The sequence below is a fragment of the Brassica napus genome, unplaced genomic scaffold (assembly GCF_020379485.1).
Source record: "Brassica napus cultivar Da-Ae unplaced genomic scaffold, Da-Ae ScsIHWf_764;HRSCAF=1103, whole genome shotgun sequence".
Taxonomy (NCBI): Eukaryota; Viridiplantae; Streptophyta; class Magnoliopsida; order Brassicales; family Brassicaceae; genus Brassica; species Brassica napus.
In genome coordinates this window covers 83,496-110,785 of record NW_026016811.1, presented here as the reverse complement: position 1 = coordinate 110,785, position 27,290 = coordinate 83,496, and the positions used below count along the sequence as shown (strand labels likewise).

At 38.3% G+C, this 27,290-nt stretch overlaps 4 protein-coding genes and 2 pseudogenes across 4 annotated transcripts; 3 read left to right on the top strand and 3 right to left on the bottom strand.

Moving 5' to 3' along the window:
• The first annotated feature begins 96 nt into the window (after positions 1-96).
• LOC106345296 (glutamate decarboxylase 5) lies at positions 97-2,672 on the top strand. The gene is made up of 7 exons (XM_013784520.3): positions 97-309; positions 601-700; positions 797-1,001; positions 1,094-1,294; positions 1,387-1,855; positions 1,932-1,984; positions 2,077-2,672. Exons 2-7 carry the CDS (start codon positions 618-620, stop codon positions 2,536-2,538), a joined length of 1,473 nt encoding a protein of 490 aa, XP_013639974.1. The 5' UTR covers positions 97-309; positions 601-617; the 3' UTR covers positions 2,539-2,672.
• A 64-nt stretch (positions 2,673-2,736) lies between these two features.
• On the bottom strand, positions 2,737-7,328 carry LOC125605529. Its single transcript, XM_048775226.1, has 8 exons — positions 7,113-7,328; positions 5,952-6,951; positions 4,482-5,616; positions 4,110-4,389; positions 3,856-3,963; positions 3,494-3,772; positions 3,269-3,412; positions 2,737-3,151 (listed from the first exon to the last, which is right to left on the bottom strand). The coding sequence occupies exons 2-8, from the start codon at positions 6,937-6,939 to the stop codon at positions 2,963-2,965; spliced, it is 3,123 nt and encodes a 1,040-aa protein (XP_048631183.1). The 5' UTR covers positions 6,940-6,951; positions 7,113-7,328; the 3' UTR covers positions 2,737-2,962.
• Positions 7,329-9,587: 2,259 nt separating this feature from the next.
• Positions 9,588-12,333, bottom strand: LOC125605531. Its single transcript, XM_048775228.1, has 6 exons — positions 12,205-12,333; positions 11,890-12,102; positions 10,869-11,780; positions 10,609-10,797; positions 10,241-10,531; positions 9,588-10,151 (listed from the first exon to the last, which is right to left on the bottom strand). The coding sequence occupies exons 1-6, from the start codon at positions 12,218-12,220 to the stop codon at positions 9,685-9,687; spliced, it is 2,088 nt and encodes a 695-aa protein (XP_048631185.1). The 5' UTR covers positions 12,221-12,333; the 3' UTR covers positions 9,588-9,684.
• Positions 12,334-12,443: 110 nt separating this feature from the next.
• Positions 12,444-17,521, top strand: LOC125605528 (annotated as a pseudogene).
• Positions 17,522-19,524: 2,003 nt separating this feature from the next.
• Positions 19,525-22,271, bottom strand: LOC125605530. The gene is made up of 6 exons (XM_048775227.1): positions 22,143-22,271; positions 21,828-22,040; positions 20,807-21,718; positions 20,547-20,735; positions 20,179-20,469; positions 19,525-20,089 (listed from the first exon to the last, which is right to left on the bottom strand). Exons 1-6 carry the CDS (start codon positions 22,156-22,158, stop codon positions 19,623-19,625), a joined length of 2,088 nt encoding a protein of 695 aa, XP_048631184.1. The 5' UTR covers positions 22,159-22,271; the 3' UTR covers positions 19,525-19,622.
• Positions 22,272-22,383: 112 nt separating this feature from the next.
• LOC125605527 lies at positions 22,384-27,184 on the top strand (annotated as a pseudogene).
• The last annotated feature ends 106 nt before the right edge of the window (positions 27,185-27,290 follow it).

Sequence of the window (27,290 nt, the reverse complement as noted above, 5' to 3'; positions counted from 1 at the left end):
GGTTTATAATTGACTTTTGGTGCGTTCTAATATATTATTAGACGCAAAATTCTTAGTAAATTAATTATTCACCTTTTAAGGTTAGTTTATATCCCATGAAGAATCCTGCGGAGGATCTTTATTAGGATATCAGCATATATCCCGTAAATAAATAGTTGTTGCGAATTGTTTGTGTATATCTTCCTAGGCTCATGTTTATCTCTGGGCAAACATATTTGATGTATAAATATACACTTTGATTTTTAATTCCCTACGTTTGAGTTGGACTTCTACAAAATTTTAAGCTTTTAAAGGAAGCAGCAGCAACTAGTAAGTTCCTGATCCGGCTCACAAGCTCTGTAGGTTATTCACAAGATCAATCGTATTACCCCCAGTTCTTGTCTATTATTGTGATGTTGTTGTCCTCTCCTGACGAAATAGTTGTGTTGAATGAATTATAAGTGGTGTACAAAACCTAATTCAAAGGGAAAAGAGAGTCAAGGGGGATAAAAAAAAGAGAGGAGTTAGTTACATGAACGTCTTAAATTAGTGAAAGAGAGTTTTGCTTTCTTTTATATCTGTCAAATAAAACTTGTGACATCTATCTTCCTCTCCTTTCAGCACAAGTTAAAAATATAATGGTACTCGCCACAAACTCCGACTCCGAAGAGCATTTGCACTCCACTTTCGCTTCCAGATATGTCCGTGCTGTTGTTCCCAGGTCTCTTGTCTCTCTCTCTCTCTCTGTCCTTATTCTGCACTTATATGATTGCATATAGTTATATGTATTTATTGTTTTGCATATATCTTGAAACAGGTTCACTATGCCTAACAATTCCATGCCCAAAGACGCTGCTTATCAAGTGATCAGTGATGAGTTGATGCTTGATGGCAATCCAAGGCTTAACCTAGCTTCCTTTGTCACCACTTGGATGGAACCTGAATGTGACAAACTCATCCAGGAGTCTGTCAACAAGAACTATGTTGACATGGATGAATATCCCGTCACTACCGAGCTCCAGGTTCCTCTTCTCTCTCTATCTCTCTCTCCCCATCTGCTATTCAACACTGTTTTCAAAATCGTAAACACATCTTTTGTTTCTGTCCTCTTCAGAACCGGTGTGTAAACATGATAGCCAATTTGTTCCATGCTCCCATGGGAGAAGAGGAAGCTGCTATTGGATGTGGAACTGTTGGTTCATCAGAGGCTATAATGCTTGCTGGTTTAGCTTTCAAAAGGAAATGGCAACAGAGGAGAAGAGCTCAAGGTCTTCCTACTGATAATCCCAACATTGTTACTGGTGCCAACGTTCAGGTCTCTATATATATATATATATACACTTACTTCTCATCCTCCAACCATCACATCACATTATATTGATTTGATTCTTCGTAACTTGTGTATAGGTGTGCTGGGAGAAATTTGCAAGGTACTTTGAGGTAGAGCTCAAAGAGGTGAAACTAAGTGAAGGCTATTACGTGATGGACCCAGCTAAAGCTGTAGAGATGGTGGATGAGAACACAATCTGCGTTGCAGCTATTCTGGGATCCACACTTACCGGAGAGTTCGAGGATGTGAAGCTACTGAACGATCTCTTGGCTGAGAAAAACGCAGAGACTGGTTGGGATGTTGCTATTCACGTTGATGCAGCCAGTGGAGGATTCATTGCTCCTTTCCTCTACCCTGATCTTGAATGGGACTTTAGGCTTCCATGGGTTAAGAGCATTAATGTCAGTGGTCATAAGTATGGACTTGTCTATGCAGGAGTTGGTTGGATTGTCTGGAGAACCAAAGATGATTTGCCAGAGGACCTTGTCTTTCACATCAACTACTTGGGAGCTGATCAACCCACTTTCACCCTTAACTTCTCTAAAGGTTTGTTTGTATTAACAACTAGCTTATCCAATCTATTCAATATTCATGAGACTCTTTATTTGTTTTGTTTTTGCAGGGTCGAGCCAAATCATTGCTCAGTACTATCAGTTTATCCGACTAGGCTTTGAGGTACTTGTTCCTTAGTATATCTAACTTACTGTTTCATCTTGGTAACATCTAAGAAACTGTCTGATGATCTTTTTTTTTGGAAATTGAAAAAGGGATACAAGAACATTATGGAGAACTGCATGGACAATGCGAGGAGGCTAAGAGAAGGAATAGAGATGACAGGGAAGTTCGACATTGTCTCCAAAGACATAGGCGTGCCTCTAGTGGCATTCTCTCTCAAAGACAGCAGCAAACACACCGTGTTTGAGATCGCAGAGTCTCTTAGGAAATTTGGGTGGATCATACCGGCCTACACTATGCCTGCAGATGCACAGCACATTGCTGTGCTCAGAGTTGTGATCAGGGAAGATTTTAGCCGAGGACTTGCGGACAGACTCATCACACATATCATTCAGGTACTGAAAGAGATCGATGGCCTTCCTAGCCGGGTTGCTCATCTAGCTGCGGCTGCTGCGGTTAGTGGTGGTGAGGTGAAGACTGCTAAGATGTCGTTGGAGGATATCACTAAGTATTGGAAACGTCTTGTGGAACACAAGAGAAATATTGTCTGTTAGGTGGGTAAGTCTTCACGCTTGTTCTTGGTAATAAGGTTTTTGTTTTAGACAATTCTGCTGAACTTTTTGTTTTCCTTTCTTGGCATTATTTTTTATATTGATGGTAATATAAACCAAAATCTTGATTTTCAATAGTCTGTTTGAGTCTTGATCAACAGTACTTAATTAGTAGTTGTAGATTTGTTCACTCTGGTAAAGAATCAAATTCAAAGAGACTATATTTCACAAACTACCAGTACAACAAAATGAGTAAATAGTCATACATCAACTTAATATACAACAAGGTCTGAAAGATTTACCCTCTCAGAAGAGTTTCAACAAAAACAAAGTGGAAAAAAAAAAAACAAACCATTCATCTTCTTCTTGACTAGCTCTCTCATCCATTCTGGACTTTTGGTCAAGAAGATGTTTAATAACCAGACAATCATGGAGATATCGGTTCGTAGGGATGAGTCAACCATGGATGCTTAAGAGCTTCTGACGCAGAAGGGCGTTTCTTTGGATCAACTTGGAGCAAGTGTGCCACAAAGTCTATAAAGCCTTGGTCACCCATTGGCAGTCTACGCCTTAGCGATGACTTTTTAGGTATCAGGTATTCCAAATTGTTACTCTCCTGAAATATATTTGCAACACAAACTCATTACACCGTTTCTAAATCCAATACAGCTATATAAAAAAATTGGTTCCAGCAATAGTAGGGAGGTGCACTATAGTAAAGTTTAATACGCACCTGGTTCCTCTCGTATAACAAATGATTTTTGGTGAAGTATTTGCATGTATCAGGTCCTTTTGCAAGCATTTGTTGATCAATGGATCCGATTATACCAATGACCCTTGCAAGCAAAGTAGCCGGAGAATCATTTTGAAACAGAACCTGCAAAAGCAAGACCCAAGTTACATAACCTGTGGTCCTCCTAGCTGGCTTTTAACAGGTTTCATCGATGGTAGAACTTACGTTTCCGGAACACAGTTCAGCCAAAATGCAGCCAAGTGACCAGATATCGATCTTTTTATCATACGGAAGCCCGAGGATGACTTCTGGAGCACGGTAAGATCTAGACTGGACATAAGAGCAGAGATGATCCGTCTCGAAACAGCTACTTCCTAGATCAATAACTTTGATTTCGCATCTGCTGTAGCTTTTGATAAGTATGTTTTCAGGTTTTAAGTCGCAGTGTATAAGGCCGAGACCGTGCAGAAAGTTCAATGCTTCCAAGCACTGGATAGTAATTGACTGCACAAGATACAGAAGAACATGAGAGAGCAGCAAAAAAAAACATACATAAACCTTGAGAGTGGTAAGGGCTTTTGGCTAACCTGCAATCTTGGCATTGTGAAATAAACTTCTCCACCTGATTCTCTGTTAAACTTTTGGAACTCATACAAGTTTGCCTTGAGAAGTTCACATACTATTAACAAGTGCTCCTGCAAAACAGATATTTTTAATTAATTGCATCAGAGGCATCAGATCATCAACAAAAAAATTGAAAATAGCAACAAATCAGCAACCGCTTCTAGAAACATCATAAGGAAGATGATTGAAAGTACTAAAGACATGATCCTCCACTTACCCGAAAGTAGAAGTAGTCATACAATCTAAGGAGATGGTACTTGTCAGCAGGATCATGCTGATTGACATACTTGAGAAGTTTGATCTCGTCAAGGCTCTGGTCAAAGAAGTCTTTGTTGTTCTTTATGATCTTTACACAGACATCAATGCCTGTGTGGAGGTCATGTGCTTGTATTGCTTTGCTAAAAGCTGCTGATCCAAGATGCTCAGTGACATGATAACGACCAGCTATGACAGAGTTCAAAACCACATGGAAGTTCTTATCCTCCTCAAAACCAGTCCTGAGACAACAAAAGAAAAACAGAAGAAACAAATATATATCCTGAATGTTCATAAGAACTGGGATAACCCAAGATGAATTAAGAGAAAAGACCTGTTTTTCCTGTGAACAATCTTCAGATTGAAAGTTTCAAACTCCTGCTCTTGGGCTTTAATCTGTCTTACTTGCTCTTGGACCACGATAGCATCTTCATCCTCAAACGAGGTCCCAGGATCTTCTTCCGGCGCAGGACTAGTTTCTTCCTCATCTTCTTCCTTGCAGTGCTCTCTCCCTGTATAAGAACTGTGGGAGACTGCAGATGGAGAAGAACTTCTTGAACTTTCAACCTTCTCGCCATTCCTATCAACCATACTATTGGACTCAGTCAGCCCCTTTGGTCCATAATTTTCATTTCTCACAGCAGGGTTTGACCATACAGGGTTCGTGGAATCTTCATGAGAGGTTTGTCCATCAGGTACTGGAGAAGGAAAGGAGAACCCACCATTTGTAAAACTTTTTATACTTGCACCTTTACCAGGTGGAGGCTTAACACTAGTACTAGTAGCTCCAACTTGGCGATGAGGAAGAAGCTCCAGGTCCCATTCACTACCTTCTCCAGGAAAGTAATCAGGTGCTACACTCCCATTGTCATCAACATCATCACTGATTCCTACACCAATTGACCTAACTGCAGCATTTCGATCATCTTCTGCGCGGATATCCTTTGAACAGAACCTACCACCGTTATCCCCTTTGTTCGACAAAACTAGATCGTTTTCATGTGTGACAAGTCCCTGCCACACAGGCTCAGCTCGCATCAAACTCAGCTCCGTTGCATCCATCAGTTCCCCGTCATATCTAGCAGCTAAATCAGGTTCCTTAGTTGTAACTGGCTCAACCCCTTTGGCTAGCACATATTGTTCACCAGAGAAATAAGAGTCCTCCTCAGCAAATGAATGCTCATCATCATTCTTGGTCTGACTTTTATCCTGAGTATCAGGAACACTTCCAGGCTCATGTTCGCTAGGATAGTCAACTTCATGACCCAAAAACCAGGCCTCATCCTCAATTGGTTGCCTAATGTAACCAACATCATCATCGTCGTCGTATTCATCAGAGTCCCAATACTCATTTGAATGTTCGGCGAGATCACCTAGTCCATTGCCAAAGCCAAAAATCAAGTCAGATGCATCTTCTGCTAGTCCCTGACTTACAGACAACCAGTTTCCTCCCCCAGCTATTCTGCCACCTATGACACAATAAGAATGAAAATTAAACTTTGACTCCATTTTCTAAAGATATGAATAAAAAATAGTCAGTGTTCTAAAAATCGACACAGGCGGCAAATAGGACCTAAACCAACAATTTGTATAGAACGAATTTCAAAAAAAATGGTCTAGGTGCCTGCCTAAACAATAATGCTCTATGAAGGAGCTAACTACCACCTAGCTATTTCTTGAACATTGAAAAATACACACTACAAGAAGGAAAGGAAAAGGTGTTTACAAAAGCTAGCCAACAGTAATTTAACTTATGCAGAACATTTAAGTTTTTTGTATAGTAACCATCACTATGTCAACTAACCTGATGAATGGATTTCTTGTCCAATAGGAACATCTAGATAAGAACCTATAAGGAAACCATTCTCAGCATTGATTAGCTTCTCGTCCAAAACGTCTCGCTCATGTTTCTCTTCTGAAGTATAGTTCATTGATTTATCCTCTGACTTGATTCTCACATGCGGCAGCCTTGGTAAGTCTTCCCTCGTACCATCATGAGCCAGAGAAAATGCAAAGCCGCTAAGATTCTTAACTTCATAGCCAGAAAGTGACTTTCCAAGGTATAGATCTGTCTCCACATCATCATCATCCTGCTCCTTAATAACAGCCTTTGAATCACTCGCGCCAACCTTTTTCTTCCCTTGCCTTTTGTCTAAAACGGACACACCTATATCCTTTGTTGACGTGCTCCCTTTGGACAATGGATAAACAGTTGTAACAGAACAATCCTTCCAATGGTCTGTGCGCTCTTCGCTTCTTGGCCATGAGGTGGTGATAAATCCTTCTTGTATCGCAGCCATACTATCATCTTCCAAGGATTGAGATGCTTTGCCATGGTCATACTGACATACCTGGCTAGGAACCTTGTCATGACTAGATGGTTTTGAGCTTCTTGGATTCACAAAGCTTGTTATACTTGGATCGATACTGTACACCTCAGAGTCAGCATGGTTCCATGGAGGTAAATCAAGCTCGGTATCTACTAAACTTTCGGAAAAAGTGAACCTGTCCTCCCATAATGATGAGGGACTTTGTGTCTGAACAGAAACATCATTCATTTGCTGATGATGATGAGTCTCAGTGGCGGATCCGCATTGTATCTCTTTGACAACTAATTCATCAGAAACTTGGTTCTTGTCTCGGCCTTCAGAGACCTTGCTTTTCACACCATTTGAGCTTGAGTTGCTGTTGGAAAGCTCACTAATCAACGCAGCTTCAGCTCTCATGAAACGGTTCTTCCGGAGAAACTCCAAAATGGAGTCTATAGAGGAGGAGGAGCTAGCTTCCTCCATTTTTCACAAATCCTGAAACAACGTTTAATTTAATCAGTCCAAATAGTTGAGAGAGGTTTAAAAATCATCGAAAGGAGAAAACTTGAAGCAATAACAAAAAAAAGGAAGCATTTTTACGAGAAAAGATAATCTCAATCCCAGAACCAAGCGAATTCGAACAAACATTCACTTACAGATCCAATGAAAAGCAGAGCAGACTTCAAAGTCTTTTGCTTTGTCTGCAAATCTCTAATACTACAGCTTCTTCTTCGTCTGCGTTTTTAGTTCGTTTCCTTATTCTTCAATCACGGCGCTTCCCTCCTCCCTCCTCCTTGGACATCCCATTATCAACGCCAGCCATTTTTTCTTTTTGTTTTTTAATTAAATTTTTATTTACTGTATATATATTTGCTTTGGATCCATTAAATGAAAATCATTAGTTTTGGTGGGAAGAGAAAAGCACGAAATGACACATTTACCTATTACTGTCCTATAACTTTTATTACACCATTAATTTTATTTTTAATTATAATTGTTTAACTCGGGAAAAACATTGTATTTTACATAAGAAATTGGGCAATTGTCAATAATAGCACCTTTTGAAGTTTATGTCTCAAAAAGAGCACTAGAAGGAGAAAGTCACAAAAATGACATTCATTAAAGGGTAAAATATCCATAATATCCTTGGTTTAAATTAAATAAACAAACAAAAATAAATAAAAAAATAAAAAAAAAATAAAAAAAAATAAAAAAATAAAAAAAATAAAAAAAAATAAAAAAAATAAAAAAGTTTTTTTTTTATAGTTTCAGATTATATGTTTTCAGATTCGAAATTTTTATAATTTTTTCTAAAAAAAATTTTTGAATTTTTTTTTTATTTTTTTTTCAAATTTTCTTTTTATAGTTTAAAAATAATTTTTGAAACTGTTTTATAAATTTTTATTTTTTATTTTAGTATTTATTTTTTATAAAATTTTAAACCCTAATTCCAAAACCCCACCCCCTTAACTCTAAACCCTAAGGTTTGGATTAATTAACCCAAGGGGTATAAGTGTATATTTACCTCTTTAATGAAACCTATTTTTGTGACTTTGAGCCTTGAGTGCTACTTTGGGAACAAAAACTTGGTTTGGTGCTATCCTAGTCTTTTTCTCTAAGAAATTTCACATACGTATACGTAAACTGAAATGATTAATTAGTGAAGAGAAAAAAAAATCAGTGCCCCGCTCCACGTGCATTTCATTTTTTCCCAGATATTTTTTGCCCTTCCCCTCATGATGACAGAGTAAAATAGTAACGAAATAAACAAAAAGACAATTATCTCAAATATATTTTTTTTAACTTCTTTTTTCATAAAAATGGCACTCAAAAATAAAATAACCAAAATAACTCTTTTTATTTAATTTTTTTTTTAATATTTATTTTTAATTTTTTAAAATTAGAAATCCTTTCCCTTAAATTTCATCCCATTGAGTATAAATGCATATTTCCTCTTTAATAAAACTTATTTTGGTCATTTTCTTTTTTGAAGTTCATTTTTGTGAAAATAAACTAAAAATGATTATCTAAGAGAATTTCTCTAAACAAAAAAACAAATATGAGGCAAAATAACAAATACTTAGGAGTAACATTAAACCACTAATTCAGCCCTAATAAAGTATTAACATATGGCCCAACTAATAAAGCAAAAGACTTTTATACTCTTGCTTTATAGATATATAAATATAAATAATTATTTAAATAAATCATAATTTTTTTTAGCTTTCAATTTTTTTCTCAAGTTTTCTTTTCGAAATTCTTTTTAAAACTATTTTTAAAATTTTAAAAGGATTTAAGTATTTATTCTTATATTTATTAAAATCATAAATCCCACTTTACAAAACTTCATTCATAAACTCTAAATTTTAAGTCTAGAAGTTAACGGTTAACCCTAAGATTATAAGTGTATATTTATCTTTTTATGATAAATGTGATAAGATAAACATGAAAAGTGATATTAGGAATGTGGTAGTTTAAGAATTTTTCTTGAATTTGATATAACTATGTAAATTAAATTTATCTGGAATATACTGCAATATATGAAACAAATCAGTTAAATAATTTAATGCTAAAATCTAGCCTCATATATATATATATATATAGTTTAGTAAATATACAATTTAATATCTATATCTCGAAGAGAAAATTTCATAAAAATATCCTAACTAAATTTTGTTAATTTTTAATACCCAAATTCTTTTTCTTACCTGGTTTAATATCTAAACTAATTATTTAACTTTTTAATACATTTATTTTTAAAATTGTGTTCATTTTAATACCCACAATATGTTCATTATAATGAAAATATTAATTTCAAAGACACTTAATATATCTCTAAATTTAAAACAAAGAATCTAAAAAAAAAATCAACTTTTATTTCAAATTTAAGAATAATAATAAATAATTTTTTGGATAATTTTTTAAAAGAAAATAATTCTGAAAAAATAAATAAATTAGTTTTAAACTTAAGAAATATGATTCTAGTCATTCAAATAACTTTTCACTGATACTTACTAAAGCATCGATCAAGTTCAGAATTCTTCTCTCATCGTTCGTACTTGATGGTGTAAAGCTTCTTATCTTTTTAAGTTTGGCATCAAAACCATTATAGCTAAAATTTGGAATTGGAGTTACGAGTTGTTAAAATCTGATGAAAGACACGAAATCATTTGATTACATTAACAAGAGTTCACCAAACCAAAAGGAAAATGAAAGTGTCAATGCTACTTAAGCAAGCGCTTGTGAGCTGTCGGTGAAACTTGTATCTAAAAAGCTTTTTGCAGACCATAGAGTGCTTCCAAACGTGACCATGTAATCAACCGTCTCAAAGAGAACATTGCATCCTCTGCTTTTAAGATCTTCAAAGACAGTGTCGCACAAGACATCTCTAAAGGGTTTGGAGGAGATAACCAAAAAGTTATAGGGCCCACAAGAATATGTCAAGTTAATCATGTCCGTTACCATCAAATTGAATTTCCCGAATTCATCACCATCAGGTGTGAGTCTCACCTGAAGTCCTGACTTCGTGCAGACCTTGATCACTTCATCAGAAGTCTTTCCCTTTTCAACATAGGCTATCACTGACTCAAAACCACCATAACCTTTAAGCTCAAGAGTTGAACTGAATAAGTTCCAAAAATCAGATGGCTTAGATGGGCAAGTGTCTACCAACCAGGAGATGCGGACCGGACACGCTGACAAAACACAGTTAATGCAATTTGATTAAAGATGAATCAGCCAACCAGCCAGAAAAATATACTAAGTCAAAAGAAATTTAACTTACATTTGTGCTCTCGGCTCAAGTCGGTGAGCGTCCGAGATGGTGACTTTAGGGGGGTCTGGGAGTTAGGGTGTGGTGGGCTTTTACAAAGCGACTCGAAGCGGTGGTCAATGGCGACCTCATGGGAGGGTTTAAAGATAACATTGAAAAATCTGCGTTCCAAGGCTTGAACAAAAATGTCGATGTCTTTTGAAGGTTGTGAGATAAGCATCAAATTTCGTGCATAATCATCATGGTTCATTGCCCAGAAAAGTATATCCAACAACATCCTAGCAACTTTTGTGTATTTATCCCCTGGAAAAAAAAATATAAATTATACATATATCAAAGCAGAACAGGACTGCAAGGAACTGAACTCACTCATCACTCACCTTGGACTTTGATACTGGGAACACAGGCATAGCCATCATACGTAAAGAGCTCATCTCCTTGATAATCCATGTCAAGGTAAGGAATTAAAACCACCATGCCACGATACCCTTTATTGCGAAGAGCTTGGAGGATAACCGATAAATCAGTTGGGCAACCCTGGACATCCCAGAAGACGGATACCCCGCACACTGACAGAGAAAAGGGCAACAATTAGATCAAACTTGAGAGAGAGAGAGAGAGAGAGAGAGAGAGAGCTTACCTTTTAAATTTTGCTTATACAAAGAAGCTAGTCCATGGGAAAAACCAACAACCTCCTCTTTCGGGGGGCAATGGCGTAAAGACATTTGGTGATGGGGATGAGGCCAAGACGTTTCGAGATGAGGTAATACACGAACATTGTAATATCTATCACGCAAAGCTTCAAGAGCATTGTAGAAATCTGTTCCTTCTTTGACATTTCCAGAGAAAACAAGCAAATCTCTTGGTTGGAAATAGGTGGCAGTATTATCCAACGCCCACAAAACAATGTCCAGTGACATTTTATGAGCTCGAGGAGCACCTAGTTCCGCTTGTTGGGGAATGATGGTGATTCCGAGACTTGTAAAAGCATCAACCCATCCTTCCGGGAAGGAGGAGGTTTCGGTATCAACAACATAAGCCATGATTGAGAACTCATCATCAAAACACAAGGACGTTCTAATGTAGGAATTTAAACGATAAGGATCACAAGCCAACAGGAGGGATTCCGGCAGGTCCAAGAAGACACCTGGGCTGTTGTATATCTGGATGGGAGGAGAGGGCAGGGGGCTGGTTTGGATGGGAGGATAGTATAGAGGCGGGGGTTTGGTTTGGATGGGAGGATAAAACAGAGGAGGGACGACGACCTCTCTTGCCATTGGTGTCATCAAGTCTTCTTGTAATAATAGGCTTTTGTAAAGAGATTCGAACCTAACAGTATTATCTAGCAGGTTGGGTGATGATGATAGGGAGGTATCTTCATCAGGGACTGCTAAGCGAACCTTGTAGGCATTTCTCAGGCCTTCGAGAAAAACGAGTAAACTCGGTTCAATCTGACTTATGATTACCATAAAAGTAATCTTGCCAAAATTTGGGAGGAAACCCGAATCCGCATCCCACCATGCCATGTCACGTAACATAAAACGATGCCTCTCTGAAACGAACGAACGTCCATACAGAATTATTATTATTATTATTATTATAACAAAAAACCATTATTATTATTATTATTATTATATCAGGAGGAGATTAATAAAACTAACCTGGTTGAGTAACGATGTTAATCCCGGCTTTCTCATAGGCTGATTTATCCGGGAAGGTTTCCGAATTACTGACATAAGCCATGATTGACAAATAATGGTTAATACAACCCATCTTCTCGAGAATTAATTTCATTCTGTGGTAAATCGTTTCAGGAGCAAGACCCTTTGGAAAAGGGAAATCCACCGCGTCCCAGAACACACGCGTGCAGTACTCTGCGACAAAAAAAAAGGTTTTAACTTTTTACGTAACGCATAAAACAATCTATAATACATACATACATATTCCCAGAGAGAGAGAGATAAGAGAGCTTCTACCTGGTTCGGATGACATAACTGGACTTTAGCAGCGAGAAGGAGGATCAATTAGGGCAGAGGAGAGTAGTCACCATTGGTCAAGGACAAAAATCTGTGAAGGATATATATATATTGATCTCTAGTATAACTATTAACATATGATGGGCCGAATAAATAGACCCATGCATGACGGCTATTTATTAGGCCCAATAAAAAGGCCCGTTTAACGAGAAATTATACATCGGCTAGAAAAGTCACCAAGGCCATCGGTTTTATTTTTTTCCGGTGGAAAATGTGGAAGACACCAGAGAAGGGCGACGGCGAACAGAATACCACAGGCTTGTTCCCGCTCTTCCCTACTCAGGCGAACTCCGTCTCTGCTATTTCATCTGCTCCTCAATGGCTTCGCAACGCCAGCTTCACGACGGATCTCTCCGTCATCGACGCCGCACCTTCGACGGCTCCTTCCCTACCCGATGTCGAGGCTAGCGAAGAAGAGGAAGAAGGAGACGCTTATAGAAACAATACTGAAGCTAATCAGCCTAGGGTTTACGATTTGATTGAAGAAGAAGAAGGATCCGAGTCTGATGACGACGACAAGGCGAAAAAGAAGAAGAAGAAGAAGCGGAAGAGGGATTCTGATGAGTACTATACGAAGCCTGCCAAGGATTATTACTTGGATACTCGTCCTGATCCGGATAATCTTGCTTATGGCTCCATCTACAGGTAGTTTACATCTCCACATGTATAGTGTGATTCTCTAGTATGTGTAAGGCGCTTTTTAAGTGTGTGTGTGTGTGTGTGTTTGTATTGTAGGATGAATGTTCCTCGTTATAAACTTGATAATTCTCAGAGAGGTTTTGAGTCAGGTTCTACGAAGCTTTATCTAAGGAATAGGCGTGGTTCTATGCTTGAAGCAGAGATTGATGTTAATTCATTGGACGGGAAAGCAAAGTCTGATAACAGATACTGGTATGCAAAGAATGCAGCCATGGAACGGAACAAGAATTTCAGGCGTATTCGTTTATCTGCTTCTTCTAGAGAGGCTGTTGATTCGTGCTTTGATCGTTTCATTCCTCTGGAGGAAGGTGAAGCTGTTCAAGAAAGCGAGGAGGAAGATGTGGAGTCTAAAGAGTCAGTGGTGGGAACGTCGTGGGAGGATGAGGTGTTGAATAAGACCCGAGAGTTTAACAGACAGACGAGGGAACACCCTCATGATGAGAAGGCGTGGCTGGCATTTGCTGATTTTCAAGATAAGGTTTCAAGTATGCAGTCTCAGAAAGGTGTTCGCTTGCAGACTTTGGAGAAGAAGATTAGTATACTTGAGAAGGCTTTTGAACTGAACCCAGATAGTGAAGAACTGTTGCTTGCGCTTCTCAAGGCGTACCGAAGTAGAGACAGCGCAGATGTGCTGATCAGTAGGTGGGAAAAAGCACTTATGCAGAACTCCTCGAGCTACAAGCTGTGGAGGGAGTTTCTACGTGTTGTTCAAGGGGAGTTCTCCAGATTTAAAGTATCAGAAGTGAGGAAGATGTATTCTTATGCAATCCAGGCACTCTTTTCTGCTTGCAGCAAGCGACATAGGCAGGTTCTTATCTTGTATACTGTTGCAAGTTATGTGGGGTCTATCCGTTCTTTCTTCGAACTTAGTTTTTTTCTAGTGTTTCCCGCTAGCTTCACGCTGACATTATTGATGATCTTCTTCTTAGCAGTTCGACATTATAAGGTCTGACTTTTTTGGTTGGATTATGCAGATGGATGCAACATCTGAACCAGTGGATTCTGCTCTCATCCAGCAGGAACTTGTTCTAGTGGATATGCTAGTTAGCCTCTGCAGGTTTGAATGGCAGGCTGGTTACCGGGAGCTGGCCACAGCGTTATTTCAAGCTGAAATGGAATATAGCATCTTTTCTCCATCTTTGTTGCTAAGTGAACAGAGTAAATTAAGACTGTTTGAGCACTTTTGGAGCAGTAATGGTGCTAGAGTTGGAGAAGAAGGAGCTTTTGGATGGTCTTTGTGGTTGGAGAAAGAGGAGGAACACAGGCAAAAAATGTTGAAAGAGGAATCATCTGATGACAATGACGTAGGCGGTTGGACAGGTTGGACAGAGCAATTGTCAGATAGGAAAGAAGACAGTATTATTGCTTCAGCTAACACTGGAGAAGGTGATGTTAATCGGGATCGGGAGGGCCTGGACGAAGAGATGGAAGACTAGAATGGCATGCCTGAAGATGACACTGAAGCTATGTTAAAGCTATTAGGCATTGATGTCGATGCTGCGGCCAGTGATGAGGTTAAAGATACTTCAACATGGGTCAAATGGTTTGAAGAAGAGGTTTCTCGAGATCAAAATCAATGGATGCCTACTCGAAAAGCTGGTAGCTATCTCTACCTTTACCATTATTAATTTTCAATCTTATATAAAACTTTCTCAACGTGTATGTGGTTATTAACCATCATGCATCATTCTTTAATAGGTGAACTCTCAAGTGTTGATGAAATGGGCGAGAGAGAAGATGAAGAGCAACTGTCAAGTCTTGTACTATATGAGGATATAAATGGATATCTATTTTCATTACGTTCAAACGAGGCGCGCTTATCTCTGGTATACCAGTTCGTTGATTTCTTCGGTGCGAATATCTCCCCATGGACATCAAGCAACAGTTTGTGGTGGATTGAGAAAATAAATAGTCTTGAAACATTGTCAGATTCTATGCTGGAAAATTTGAGAAATGTTCATGAGTGTTTGTCGAAATCAGATAGTGCCAACGGTTTCAGCTTGGGATCTCTTTTAGGTAGCAACAGTGACATATCTATGCGGACCGAGATGATGAAGTTTCTCCGCAATGCCATCTTGCTTTGTCTGAATGTTTTTCCGCGAAACTACATTTTGGAAGAAGCTGTGCTTGTTGCAGAAGAGCTATTTGTAACAAACATGAAAACATGTGAAGTCGCAACAACCCCATGCCAAGCTTTGGCCAAACGTCTCCTGAAAAGTGACCGGCAGGTAAGCTCCTTTCCAATTTGTAGGTGTGGTTTGCTCTTCTGCTCAGTTTACCTAATTGATTCCTTCTCCATTAACAGGATCTACTACTTTGTGGAGTTTATGCTCAGCGAGAAGCTGCTTCTGGAAATATGAAACAAGCTAGAAGAATCTTTGACATGGCTCTGACTTCTATCTGTGGCCTCCCTAAGGTTAGATTTCCGTTATAATGTTAGCATATAACACTACGTTAACATGTTACCACCTACGTTTTAAACCTCAAAGGAACCTTAGTTGTGTATTTGTTGCTGATTCAAATTTTTGCGCCGGTCTGAAAAACTGGTGACCTTCCACTTAAGCTTGCACACAATGTATTTATCTAGGACAGATCATGGTAGTCTATATATGTTAAAGAGCATTTTGTTCTCGGTAATGTACATGGAATAGAGCCAGATTAGATTTCTTATTTTTTACTTTATTTTTGGTGCACTTGTAAGGAGATACATGAGCCCTATTTTTGCAATTGGTTTTAATTTTATTTTACATTAATAGTACCCATGCTAAGTAGTTGGTTCCCCCTTTTATTACAGGAACTACAGGATAACTCTCCATTGCTATATTTATGGTATGCCGAATCAGAAGTAGCCAATAGTAGTGGCAGCAGTCGAGAAACAGAATCATCATCTCGTGCTATGCACATTCTGTGCTATCTGGGAAGTGGTCTAGCGTATGTTCCTTATAGTTCCCAGCCTTCAAGCATGCAAGTCCTTAGAGCACGCCAGGGGTTCAGAGAGAAGCTTAAGAAGATACAGTCATTATGGTCTCATGGTGTCACAGATGATCAATCAGCAGCGCTTGTTTGTTCGGCATCTCTGTTTGAGGAGTTAGCAAATGACCTTTCGGGTGCTGTTGAGATCCTGGAGCACATGTTCAGTTCCGTTCTTCCAGGTTATTTCCCTGATCTCCATTCTTGGGTTCTCTTACTGATTTTCATGCTAGTATATACATGACTGCAATCAGAAATGTTTTCGTTATACAAGTAAATTTCTCTTACAGATTGTACAGCTTATAGACAAGGATCATGCATGCACTGTTTATCTGGATTTGTATATCCCATCGTAAAATTTTGTTGGCATATTGTGAATTTTCCAGGAAGAAGAAGTCAAAGTCATCAACTTGAAATCTTGTTCAATTATTACGTGAGAATGCTTCAGAGGCATCAGGACGACCTAACTTTGTCAAAACTGTGGAAGCCCATATCAGATGGAATGCAACTGTATCCTTTCAATCCCGAGCTTTATCGAGCTTTGATAGACATCTGTAATCACCGTATGACATCCCATAAATTGAGAATGATGTTTGATGACTACTCTCGCAAGTAAGCTTCTTCACAAACCTCTTATGAACTCTCCGTCTCACAGTAACTTCCCAAAAGATATGAATGCTTAGCTTAAGTATTAATATCAATGCTAAACTAGTTTAATATGTTAATCATGCAGAACTCCATCCGTAGTTGTTTGGCTATTTGCGCTTTCTTATGAGTTGAGTAGAGGAGGCTCCCTACACAGAATCCGTGGATTGTTTGAAAGGGCATTGGCACAAGATACACTGAACAGCTCGGTGATTCTATGGCGTTGCTACATTGCATATGAAGTCGACATCGCACACAATCCAATGGTCTGTGCGCTCTTCGCTTCTTGGCCATGAGGTGGTGATAAATCCTTCTTGTATCGCAGCCATACTATCATCTTCCAAGGATTGAGATGCTTTGCCATGGTCATACTGACATACCTGGCTAGGAACCTTGTCATGACTAGATGGTTTTGAGCTTCTTGGATTCACAAAGCTTGTTATGCTTGGATCGATACTGTACACCTCAGAGTCAGCATGGTTCCATGGAGGTAAATCAAGCTCGGTATCTACTAAACTTTCGGAAAAAGTGAACCTGTCCTCCCATAATGATGAGGGACTTTGTGTCTGAACAGAAACATCATTCATTTGCTGATGATGATGAGTCTCAGTGGCGGATCCGCATTGTATCTCTTTGACAACTAATTCATCAGAAACTTGGTTCTTGTCTCGGCCTTCAAAGACCTTGCTTTTCACACCATTTGAGCTTGAGTTGCTGTTGGAAAGCTCACTAATCAACGCAGCTTCAGCTCTCATGAAACGGTTCTTCCGCAGAAACTCCAAAATGGAGTCTATAGAGGAGGAGCTAGCTTCCTCCATTTTTTCACAAATCCTGAAACAACGTTTAATTTAATCAGTCCAAATAGTTGAGAGAGGTTTAAAAATCATCGAAAGGAGAAAACTTGAAGCAATAACCAAAAAAAGGAAGCATTTTTACGAGAAAAGATAATCTCAATCCCAGAACCAAGCGAAAAGGATTCGAATTCGAACAAACATTCACTTACAGATCCAATGAAAAGCAGAGCAGACTTCAAAGTCTTTTGCTTTGTCTGCAAATCTCTAATACTACAGCTTCTTCTTCGTCTGCGTTTTTAGTTCGTTTCCTTATTCTTCAATCACGGCGCTTCCCTTCTCCCTCCTCCTTGGACATCCCATTATCAACGCCAGCCATTTTTTCTTTTTGTTTTTTTAATTAAATTTTTATTTACTGTGTATATATTTGCTTTGGATCCATTAAATGAAAATCATTAGTTTTGGTGGGAAAAGAAAAGCACGAAATGACACATTTACCTATTACTGTCCTATAACTTTTATTACAGCATTAATTTTATTTTTAATTATAATTGTTTAACTCGGGAAAAACATTGTATTTTACATAAGAAATTTCACATACGTATACGTAAACTGAAATGATTAATTAGTGAAGAGAAAAAAAAATCAGTGCCCCGCTCCACGTGCATTTCATTTTTTCTCAGATATTTTTTTGCCCTTCCCCTCATGATGACAGAGTAAAATAGTAACAAAATAAACAAAAAGACAATTATCTCAAATAGATTTTTTTAAGTTCTTTTTCACAAAAATAGTACTCAAAAATAAAATAACTAAAATAGCTCTTTTTATTTTAAAATTTTTAATATTTATTTTTAATTTTTAAAAATTAGAAATCTTATCTCTTAAATCTCACTCCATTTAGTATAAATGCATATTTACTCTTTAATAAAATTTATTTTAGTTATTTTTTTCTTTAAAATTCATTTTTGTGAAAATAAACTAAAAAGGATTATCTAAGAGAATTTCTCTAAACAAAACAAATATGAGGCGAAATAACAAATACTTAGGAGTAATATTAAACCACTAATTCAGCCCTAATAAAGTATTAACATATGGTCCAACTAATGAAGCAAAAGACTTTTATACTCTTGCTTTATAGATATATAAATAAATAATTATTTAAATAAATCATAATTTTTTTTAGCTTTCAATTTTTTTTCTCAAGTTTTCTTTTCAAAATTCTTTTTAAAACTATTTTAAAATTTTAAAAGGATTTAAGTATTTATTCTTATATTTATTAAAATCCTAAATTTCACTTTACAAAACCTCATTCATAAACTCTAAATTCTAAGTTTAGAAGTTAACGGTTAACCCTAAGATTATAAGTGTATATTTATCTCTTTATGATTTTTTTTTTTTTTTTTTTGGAACACAAATTTATCTCTTTATGATAAATGTGATAAGATAAACATGAAAAGTGATATTATGAATGTGGTAGTTTAAGAATTTTTCTTGAATTTGATATAAATATGTAAATTAAATTTATCTGGAATATACTGCAATATATGAAACTAAATCAGTTAAAGAATTTAATGCTAAAATCTAGCCTCATATATATAGTTTAGTAAATATATATATATATATATAGTTTAGTAAATATACAATTTAATATCTATATCTGGAAGAGAAAATTTCATAAAAATATACTAACTAAATTTTGTTAATTTTTTAATACCCAAATTCTTTTTCTTACCTGGTTTAATATCTAAACTAATTATATAACTTTTTAATACATTTATTGTTAAAATTGTGTTCATTTTAATACCCACAATATGTTCATTATAATGAAAATATTAATAAGTTTCAAAGACACTTAATATATCTCTAAATTTAAAACAAAGAATCTAAAAAAAATCAAATTTTATTTCAAATTTAAGAATAACAATAAATAATTTTTTGGATAATTTTTTAAAAGAAAATAATTCTGAAAAAATAAATAAATTAGGTTTAAACTTAAGAAATATGATTCTAGTCATTCAAATAACTTTTCACTGATTCTTACTAAAGCATCGATCAAGTTCAGAATTCTTCTCTCATCGTTCATACTTGATGGTGTAAAGCTTCTTATCTTTTTAAGTTTGGCATCAAAACCATTAGCTAAAATTTGGAATTGGAGTTACGAGTTGTTAAAATCTGATGAAAGACACGGAATCATTTTGATTACATTAACAAGAGTTCACCAAACCAAAAGGAAAATGAATGTGTCAATGCTACTTAAGCAAGCGCTTGTGAGCTGTCGGTGAAACTTGTATCTAAAAAGCTTTTTGCAGACCATAGAGTGCTTCCAAACGTGACCATGTAATCAACCGTCTCAAAGAGAACATTGCATCCTCTGCTTTTAAAATCTTCAAAGACAGTGTCGCACAAGACATCTCTAAAGGGTTTGGAGGAGATAACCAAAAAGTTATAGGGCCCACAAGAATATGTCAAGTTAATCATGTCCGTTACCATCAAATTGAATTTCCCGAATTCGTCACCATCAGGTGTGAGTCTCACGTGAAGTCCTGACTTCGTGCAGACCTTGATCACTTCATCATCAATCTTTCCCTTTTCAACATAGGCTATCACTGACTCAAAACCACCATAACCTTTAAGCTCAAGAGTTGAACTGAATAAGTTCCAAAAATCAGATGGCTTAGATGGGCAAGTGTCTACCAACCAGGAGATGCGGACCGGACACGCTGACAAAACACAGTTAATGCAATTTGATTAAAGATGAATCAGCCAACCAGCCAGAAAAATATACTAAGTCAAAAGAAATTTAACTTACATTTGTGCTCTCGGCTCAAGTCGGTGAGCGTCCGAGATGGTGACTTTAGGGGGGTCTGGGAGTTAGGGTGTGGTGGGCTTTTACAAAGCGACTCGAAGCGGTGGTCAATGGCGACCTCATGGGAGGGTTTAAAGATAACATTGAAAAATCTGCGTTCCAAGGCTTGAACAAAAATGTCGATGTCTTTTGAAGGTTGTGAGATAAGCATCAAATTTCGTGCATAATCATCATGGTTCATTGCCCAGAAAAGTATATCCAACAACATCCTAGCAACTTTTGTGTATTTATCCCCTGGAAAAAAAAATATAAATTATACATATATCAAAGCAGAACAGGACTGCAAGGAACTGAACTCACTCATCACTCACCTTGGACTTTGATACTGGGAACACAGGCATAGCCATCATACGTAAAGAGCTCATCTCCTTGATAATCCATGTCAAGGTAAGGAATTAAAACCACCATGCCACGATACCCTTTATTGCGAAGAGCTTGGAGGATAACCGATAAATCAGTTGGGCAACCCTGGACATCCCAGAAGACGGATACCCCGCACACTGACAGAGAAAAGGGCAACAATTAGATCAAACTTGAGAGAGAGAGAGAGAGAGAGAGAGAGAGAGCTTACCTTTTAAATTTTGCTTATACAAAGAAGCTAGTCCATGGGAAAAACCAACAACCTCCTCTTTCGGGGGGCAATGGCGTAAAGACATTTGGTGATGGGGATGAGGCCAAGACGTTTCGAGATGAGGTAATACACGAACATTGTAATATCTATCACGCAAAGCTTCAAGAGCATTGTAGAAATCTGTTCCTTCTTTGACATTTCCAGAGAAAACAAGCAAATCTCTTGGTTGGAAATAGGTGGCAGTATTATCCAACGCCCACAAAACAATGTCCAGTGACATTTTATGAGCTCGAGGAGCACCTAGTTCCGCTTGTTGGGGAATGATGGTGATTCCGAGACTTGTAAAAGCATCAACCCATCCTTCCGGGAAGGAGGAGGTTTCGGTATCAACAACATAAGCCATGATTGAGAACTCATCATCAAAACACAAGGACGTTCTAATGTAGGAATTTAAACGATAAGGATCACAAGCCAACAGGAGGGATTCCGGCAGGTCCAAGAAGACACCTGGGCTGTTGTATATCTGGATGGGAGGAGAGGGCAGGGGGCTGGTTTGGATGGGAGGATAGTATAGAGGCGGGGGTTTGGTTTGGATGGGAGGATAAAACAGAGGAGGGACGACGACCTCTCTTGCCATTGGTGTCATCAAGTCTTCTTGTAATAATAGGCTTTTGTAAAGAGATTCGAACCTAACAGTATTATCTAGCAGGTTGGGTGATGATGATAGGGAGGTATCTTCATCAGGGACTGCTAAGCGAACCTTGTAGGCATTTCTCAGGCCTTCGAGAAAAACGAGTAAACTCGGTTCAATCTGACTTATGATTACCATAAAAGTAATCTTGCCAAAATTTGGGAGGAAACCCGAATCCGCATCCCACCATGCCATGTCACGTAACATAAAACGATGCCTCTCTGAAACGAACGAACGTCCATACAGAATTATTATTATTATTATTATTATAACAAAAAACCATTATTATTATTATTATTATTATATCAGGAGGAGATTAATAAAACTAACCTGGTTGAGTAACGATGTTAATCCCGGCTTTCTCATAGGCTGATTTATCCGGGAAGGTTTCCGAATTACTGACATAAGCCATGATTGACAAATAATGGTTAATACAACCCATCTTCTCGAGAATTAATTTCATTCTGTGGTAAATCGTTTCAGGAGCAAGACCCTTTGGAAAAGGGAAATCCACCGCGTCCCAGAACACACGCGTGCAGTACTCTGCGACAAAAAAAAAGGTTTTAACTTTTTACGTAACGCATAAAACAATCTATAATACATACATACATATTCCCAGAGAGAGAGAGATAAGAGAGCTTCTACCTGGTTCGGATGACATAACTGGACTTTAGCAGCGAGAAGGAGGATCAATTAGGGCAGAGGAGAGTAGTCACCATTGGTCAAGGACAAAAATCTGTGAAGGATATATATATATTGATCTCTAGTATAACTATTAACATATGATGGGCCGAATAAATAGACCCATGCATGACGGCTATTTATTAGGCCCAATAAAAAGGCCCGTTTAACGAGAAATTATACATCGGCTAGAAAAGTCACCAAGGCCATCGGTTTTATTTTTTTCCGGTGGAAAATGTGGAAGACACCAGAGAAGGGCGACGGCGAACAGAATACCACAGGCTTGTTCCCGCTCTTCCCTACTCAGGCGAACTCCGTCTCTGCTATTTCATCTGCTCCTCAATGGCTTCGCAACGCCAGCTTCACGACGGATCTCTCCGTCATCGACGCCGCACCTTCGACGGCTCCTTCCCTACCCGATGTCGAGGCTAGCGAAGAAGAGGAAGAAGGAGACGCTTATAGAAACAATACTGAAGCTAATCAGCCTAGGGTTTACGATTTGATTGAAGAAGAAGAAGGATCCGAGTCTGATGACGACGACAAGGCGAAAAGAAGAAGAAGAAGAAGCGGAAGAGGGATTCTGATGAGTACTATACGAAGCCTGCCAAGGATTATTACTTGGATACTCGTCCTGATCCGGATAATCTTGCTTATGGCTCCATCTACAGGTAGTTTACATCTCCACATGTATAGTGTGATTCTCTAGTATGTGTAAGGCGCTTTTAAGTGTGTGTGTGTGTGTGTGTTTGTATTGTAGGATGAATGTTCCTCGTTATAAACTTGATAATTCTCAGAGAGGTTTTGAGTCAGGTTCTACGAAGCTTTATCTAAGGAATAGGCGTGGTTCTATGCTTGAAGCAGAGATTGATGTTAATTCATTGGACGGGAAAGCAAAGTCTGATAACAGATACTGGTATGCAAAGAATGCAGCCATGGAACGGAACAAGAATTTCAGGCGTATTCGTTTATCTGCTTCTTCTAGAGAGGCTGTTGATTCGTGCTTTGATCGTTTCATTCCTCTGGAGGAAGGTGAAGCTGTTCAAGAAAGCGAGGAGGAAGATGTGGAGTCTAAAGAGTCAGTGGTGGGAACGTCGTGGGAGGATGAGGTGTTGAATAAGACCCGAGAGTTTAACAGACAGACGAGGGAACACCCTCATGATGAGAAGGCGTGGCTGGCATTTGCTGATTTTCAAGATAAGGTTTCAAGTATGCAGTCTCAGAAAGGTGTTCGCTTGCAGACTTTGGAGAAGAAGATTAGTATACTTGAGAAGGCTTTTGAACTGAACCCAGATAGTGAAGAACTGTTGCTTGCGCTTCTCAAGGCGTACCGAAGTAGAGACAGCGCAGATGTGCTGATCAGTAGGTGGGAAAAAGCACTTATGCAGAACTCCTCGAGCTACAAGCTGTGGAGGGAGTTTCTACGTGTTGTTCAAGGGGAGTTCTCCAGATTTAAAGTATCAGAAGTGAGGAAGATGTATTCTTATGCAATCCAGGCACTCTTTTCTGCTTGCAGCAAGCGACATAGGCAGGTTCTTATCTTGTATACTGTTGCAAGTTATGTGGGGTCTATCCGTTCTTTCTTCGAACTTAGTTTTTTTCTAGTGTTTCCCGCTAGCTTCACGCTGACATTATTGATGATCTTCTTCTTAGCAGTTCGACATTATAAGGTCTGACTTTTTTGGTTGGATTATGCAGATGGATGCAACATCTGAACCAGTGGATTCTGCTCTCATCCAGCAGGAACTTGTTCTAGTGGATATGCTAGTTAGCCTCTGCAGGTTTGAATGGCAGGCTGGTTACCGGGAGCTGGCCACAGCGTTATTTCAAGCTGAAATGGAATATAGCATCTTTTCTCCATCTTTGTTGCTAAGTGAACAGAGTAAATTAAGACTGTTTGAGCACTTTTGGAGCAGTAATGGTGCTAGAGTTGGAGAAGAAGGAGCTTTTGGATGGTCTTTGTGGTTGGAGAAAGAGGAGGAACACAGGCAAAAAATGTTGAAAGAGGAATCATCTGATGACAATGACGTAGGCGGTTGGACAGGTTGGACAGAGCAATTGTCAGATAGGAAAGAAGACAGTATTATTGCTTCAGCTAACACTGGAGAAGGTGATGTTAATCGGGATCGGGAGGGCCTGGACGAAGAGATGGAAGACGAGAATGGCATGCCTGAAGATGACACTGAAGCTATGTTAAATCTATTAGGCATTGATGTCGATGCTGCGGCCAGTGATGAGGTTAAAGATACTTCAACATGGGTCAAATGGTTTGAAGAAGAGGTTTCTCGAGATCAAAATCAATGGATGCCTACTCGAAAAGCTGGTAGCTATCTCTACCTTTACCATTATTAATTTTCAATCTTATATAAAACTTTCTCAACGTGTATGTGGTTATTAACCATCATGCATCATTCTTTAATAGGTGAACTCTCAAGTGTTGACGAAATGGGCGAGAGAGAAGATGAAGAGCAACTGTCAAGTCTTGTACTATATGAGGATATAAATGGATATCTATTTTCATTACGTTCAAACGAGGCGCGCTTATCTCTGGTATACCAGTTCGTTGATTTCTTCGGTGCGAATATCTCCCCATGGACATCAAGCAACAGTTTGTGGTGGATTGAGAAAATAAATAGTCTTGAAACATTGTCAGATTCTATGCTGGAAAATTTGAGAAATGTTCATGAGTGTTTGTCGAAATCAGATAGTGCCAACGGTTTCAGCTTGGGATCTCTTTTAGGTAGCAACAGTGACATATCTATGCGGACCGAGATGATGAAGTTTCTCCGCAATGCCATCTTGCTTTGTCTGAATGTTTTTCCGCGAAACTACATTTTGGAAGAAGCTGTGCTTGTTGCAGAAGAGCTATTTGTAACAAACATGAAAACATGTGAAGTCGCAACAACCCCATGCCAAGCTTTGGCCAAACGTCTCCTGAAAAGTGACCGGCAGGTAAGCTCCTTTCCAATTTGTAGGTGTGGTTTGCTCTTCTGCTCAGTTTACCTAATTGATTCCTTCTCCATTAACAGGATCTACTACTTTGTGGAGTTTATGCTCAGCGAGAAGCTGCTTCTGGAAATATGAAACATGCAAGAAGAATCTTTGACATGGCTCTGACTTCTATCTGTGGCCTCCCTAAGGTTAGATTTCCGTTATATTGTTAGCATATAACAACACTACGTTAACATGTCACCACCTACGTTTTAAACCTCAAAGGGACCTTAGTTGTGTATTTGTTGCTGATTCAAATTTATGCGCCGGTCTGAAAAACTGGTGGCCTTCCACTTAAGCTTGCACACAATGTATTTATCTAGGACAGATCATAGTAGTCTATATATGTTAAAGAGCATTTTGTTCTAGGTAATGTACATGGAATAGAGCCAGATTAGATTTCTTATTTTTTACTTTATTTTTGGTGCACTTGTAAGGAGATACATGAGCCCTATTTTTGCAATTGGTTTTAATTTTATTTTACATTAATAGTACCCATGCTAAGTAGTTGGTTCCCCCTTTTATTACAGGAACTACAGGATAACTCTCCGTTGCTATATTTATGGTATGCCGAATCAGAAGTAGCCAATAGTAGTGGCAGCAGTCGAGAAACAGAATCATCATCTCGTGCTATGCACATTCTGTGCTATCTGGGAAGTGGTCTAGCGTATGTTCCTTATAGTTCCCAGCCTTCAAGCATGCAAATCCTTAGAGCACGCCAGGGGTTCAGAGAGAAGCTTAAGAAGATACAGTCATTATGGTCTCATGGTGTCACAGATGATCAATCAGCAGCGCTTGTTTGTTCGGCAGCTCTATTTGAGGAGCTAACGAATGACCTTTCGGGTGCTGTTGAGATCCTGGAACACATGTTCAGTTCCGTTCTTCCAGGTTATTTCCCTGATCTCCATTCTTGGGTTCTCTTACTGATTCTCATGCTAGTATATACATGACTGCATTCAGAAATGTTTTCGTTATACAAATAAATTTCTCTTATAGATTGTACAGCTTATAGACGAGGATCATGCATGCACTGTTTATCTGGATTTGTATATCCCATCGTAAAATTTTGTTGTGGTTATTGTGAATATTCTAGGAAGAAGAAGTCAAAGTCATCAACTAGAAATCTTGTTCAATTATTACGTGAGAATGCTTCAGAGGCATCAGGACGACCTAACTTTGTCAAAACTGTGGAACCCCATATCAGAGGGAATGCAACTGTATCCTCTCAGTCCCGAGCTTTATCAAGCTTTAATAGACATCTGTAATCATCGTATGACATCCCATAGACTGAGAATGATGTTTGATGACTACTCCCGCAAGTAAGCTTCTTCACAAACCTCTTATGAACTCTCCGTCTCACAGTAACTTCCCAATAAAGATATGAATGCTTAGCTTAAGTATTAATATCACTGCTAAACTAGTTTAATATGTTAAATCATGCAGAACTCCATCCGTAGTTGTTTGGCTATTTGCGCTTTCTTATGAGTTGAGTAGAGGAGGCTCCCTACACAGGATCCGTGGATTGTTTGAAAGGGCATTGGCACAAGATACACTGAACAGCTCGGTGATTCTATGGCGTTGCTACATTGCATATGAAATCGACATCGCACACAATCCATCAGCAGCTAGGAGGATTTACTTCCGAGCTATAAATGCTTGCCCATGGTAACACTTGCACATAATCCAGTTTTTTTCATATTATTATCAAAAAGCACATTCCTAACATAAGGACGTGGCAGGTCAAAAAAACTATGGCTGGATGGGTTTGGGAAGCTGAGCACAGTACTGACGGCGAAAGAGATGTCAGATTTACAAGAAGTGATGCGAGACAAGGAACTCAACATTAGGACAGATATTTACGAGATTCTTCTTTTGCAGGGTTGAGACTTGAGATAATAGTACATTTTCCTAGTTCTACATGGGATGTGTCTATGTGGATTCTCTCTTTGGATCTAATGAAACCGAGATACAAGAAGAAATATTTGTATCCCCCTTTAATCGTATTGACTCTCCTTACATGCCATAACTTGCCGATCCTAATTCTGCCACGATCCCTTTGTCGAACGAGTTCAAACTCTTTGACAGGCCTATTATGGGCTTGTGTCTCTTTTAACCAAGTTTGTA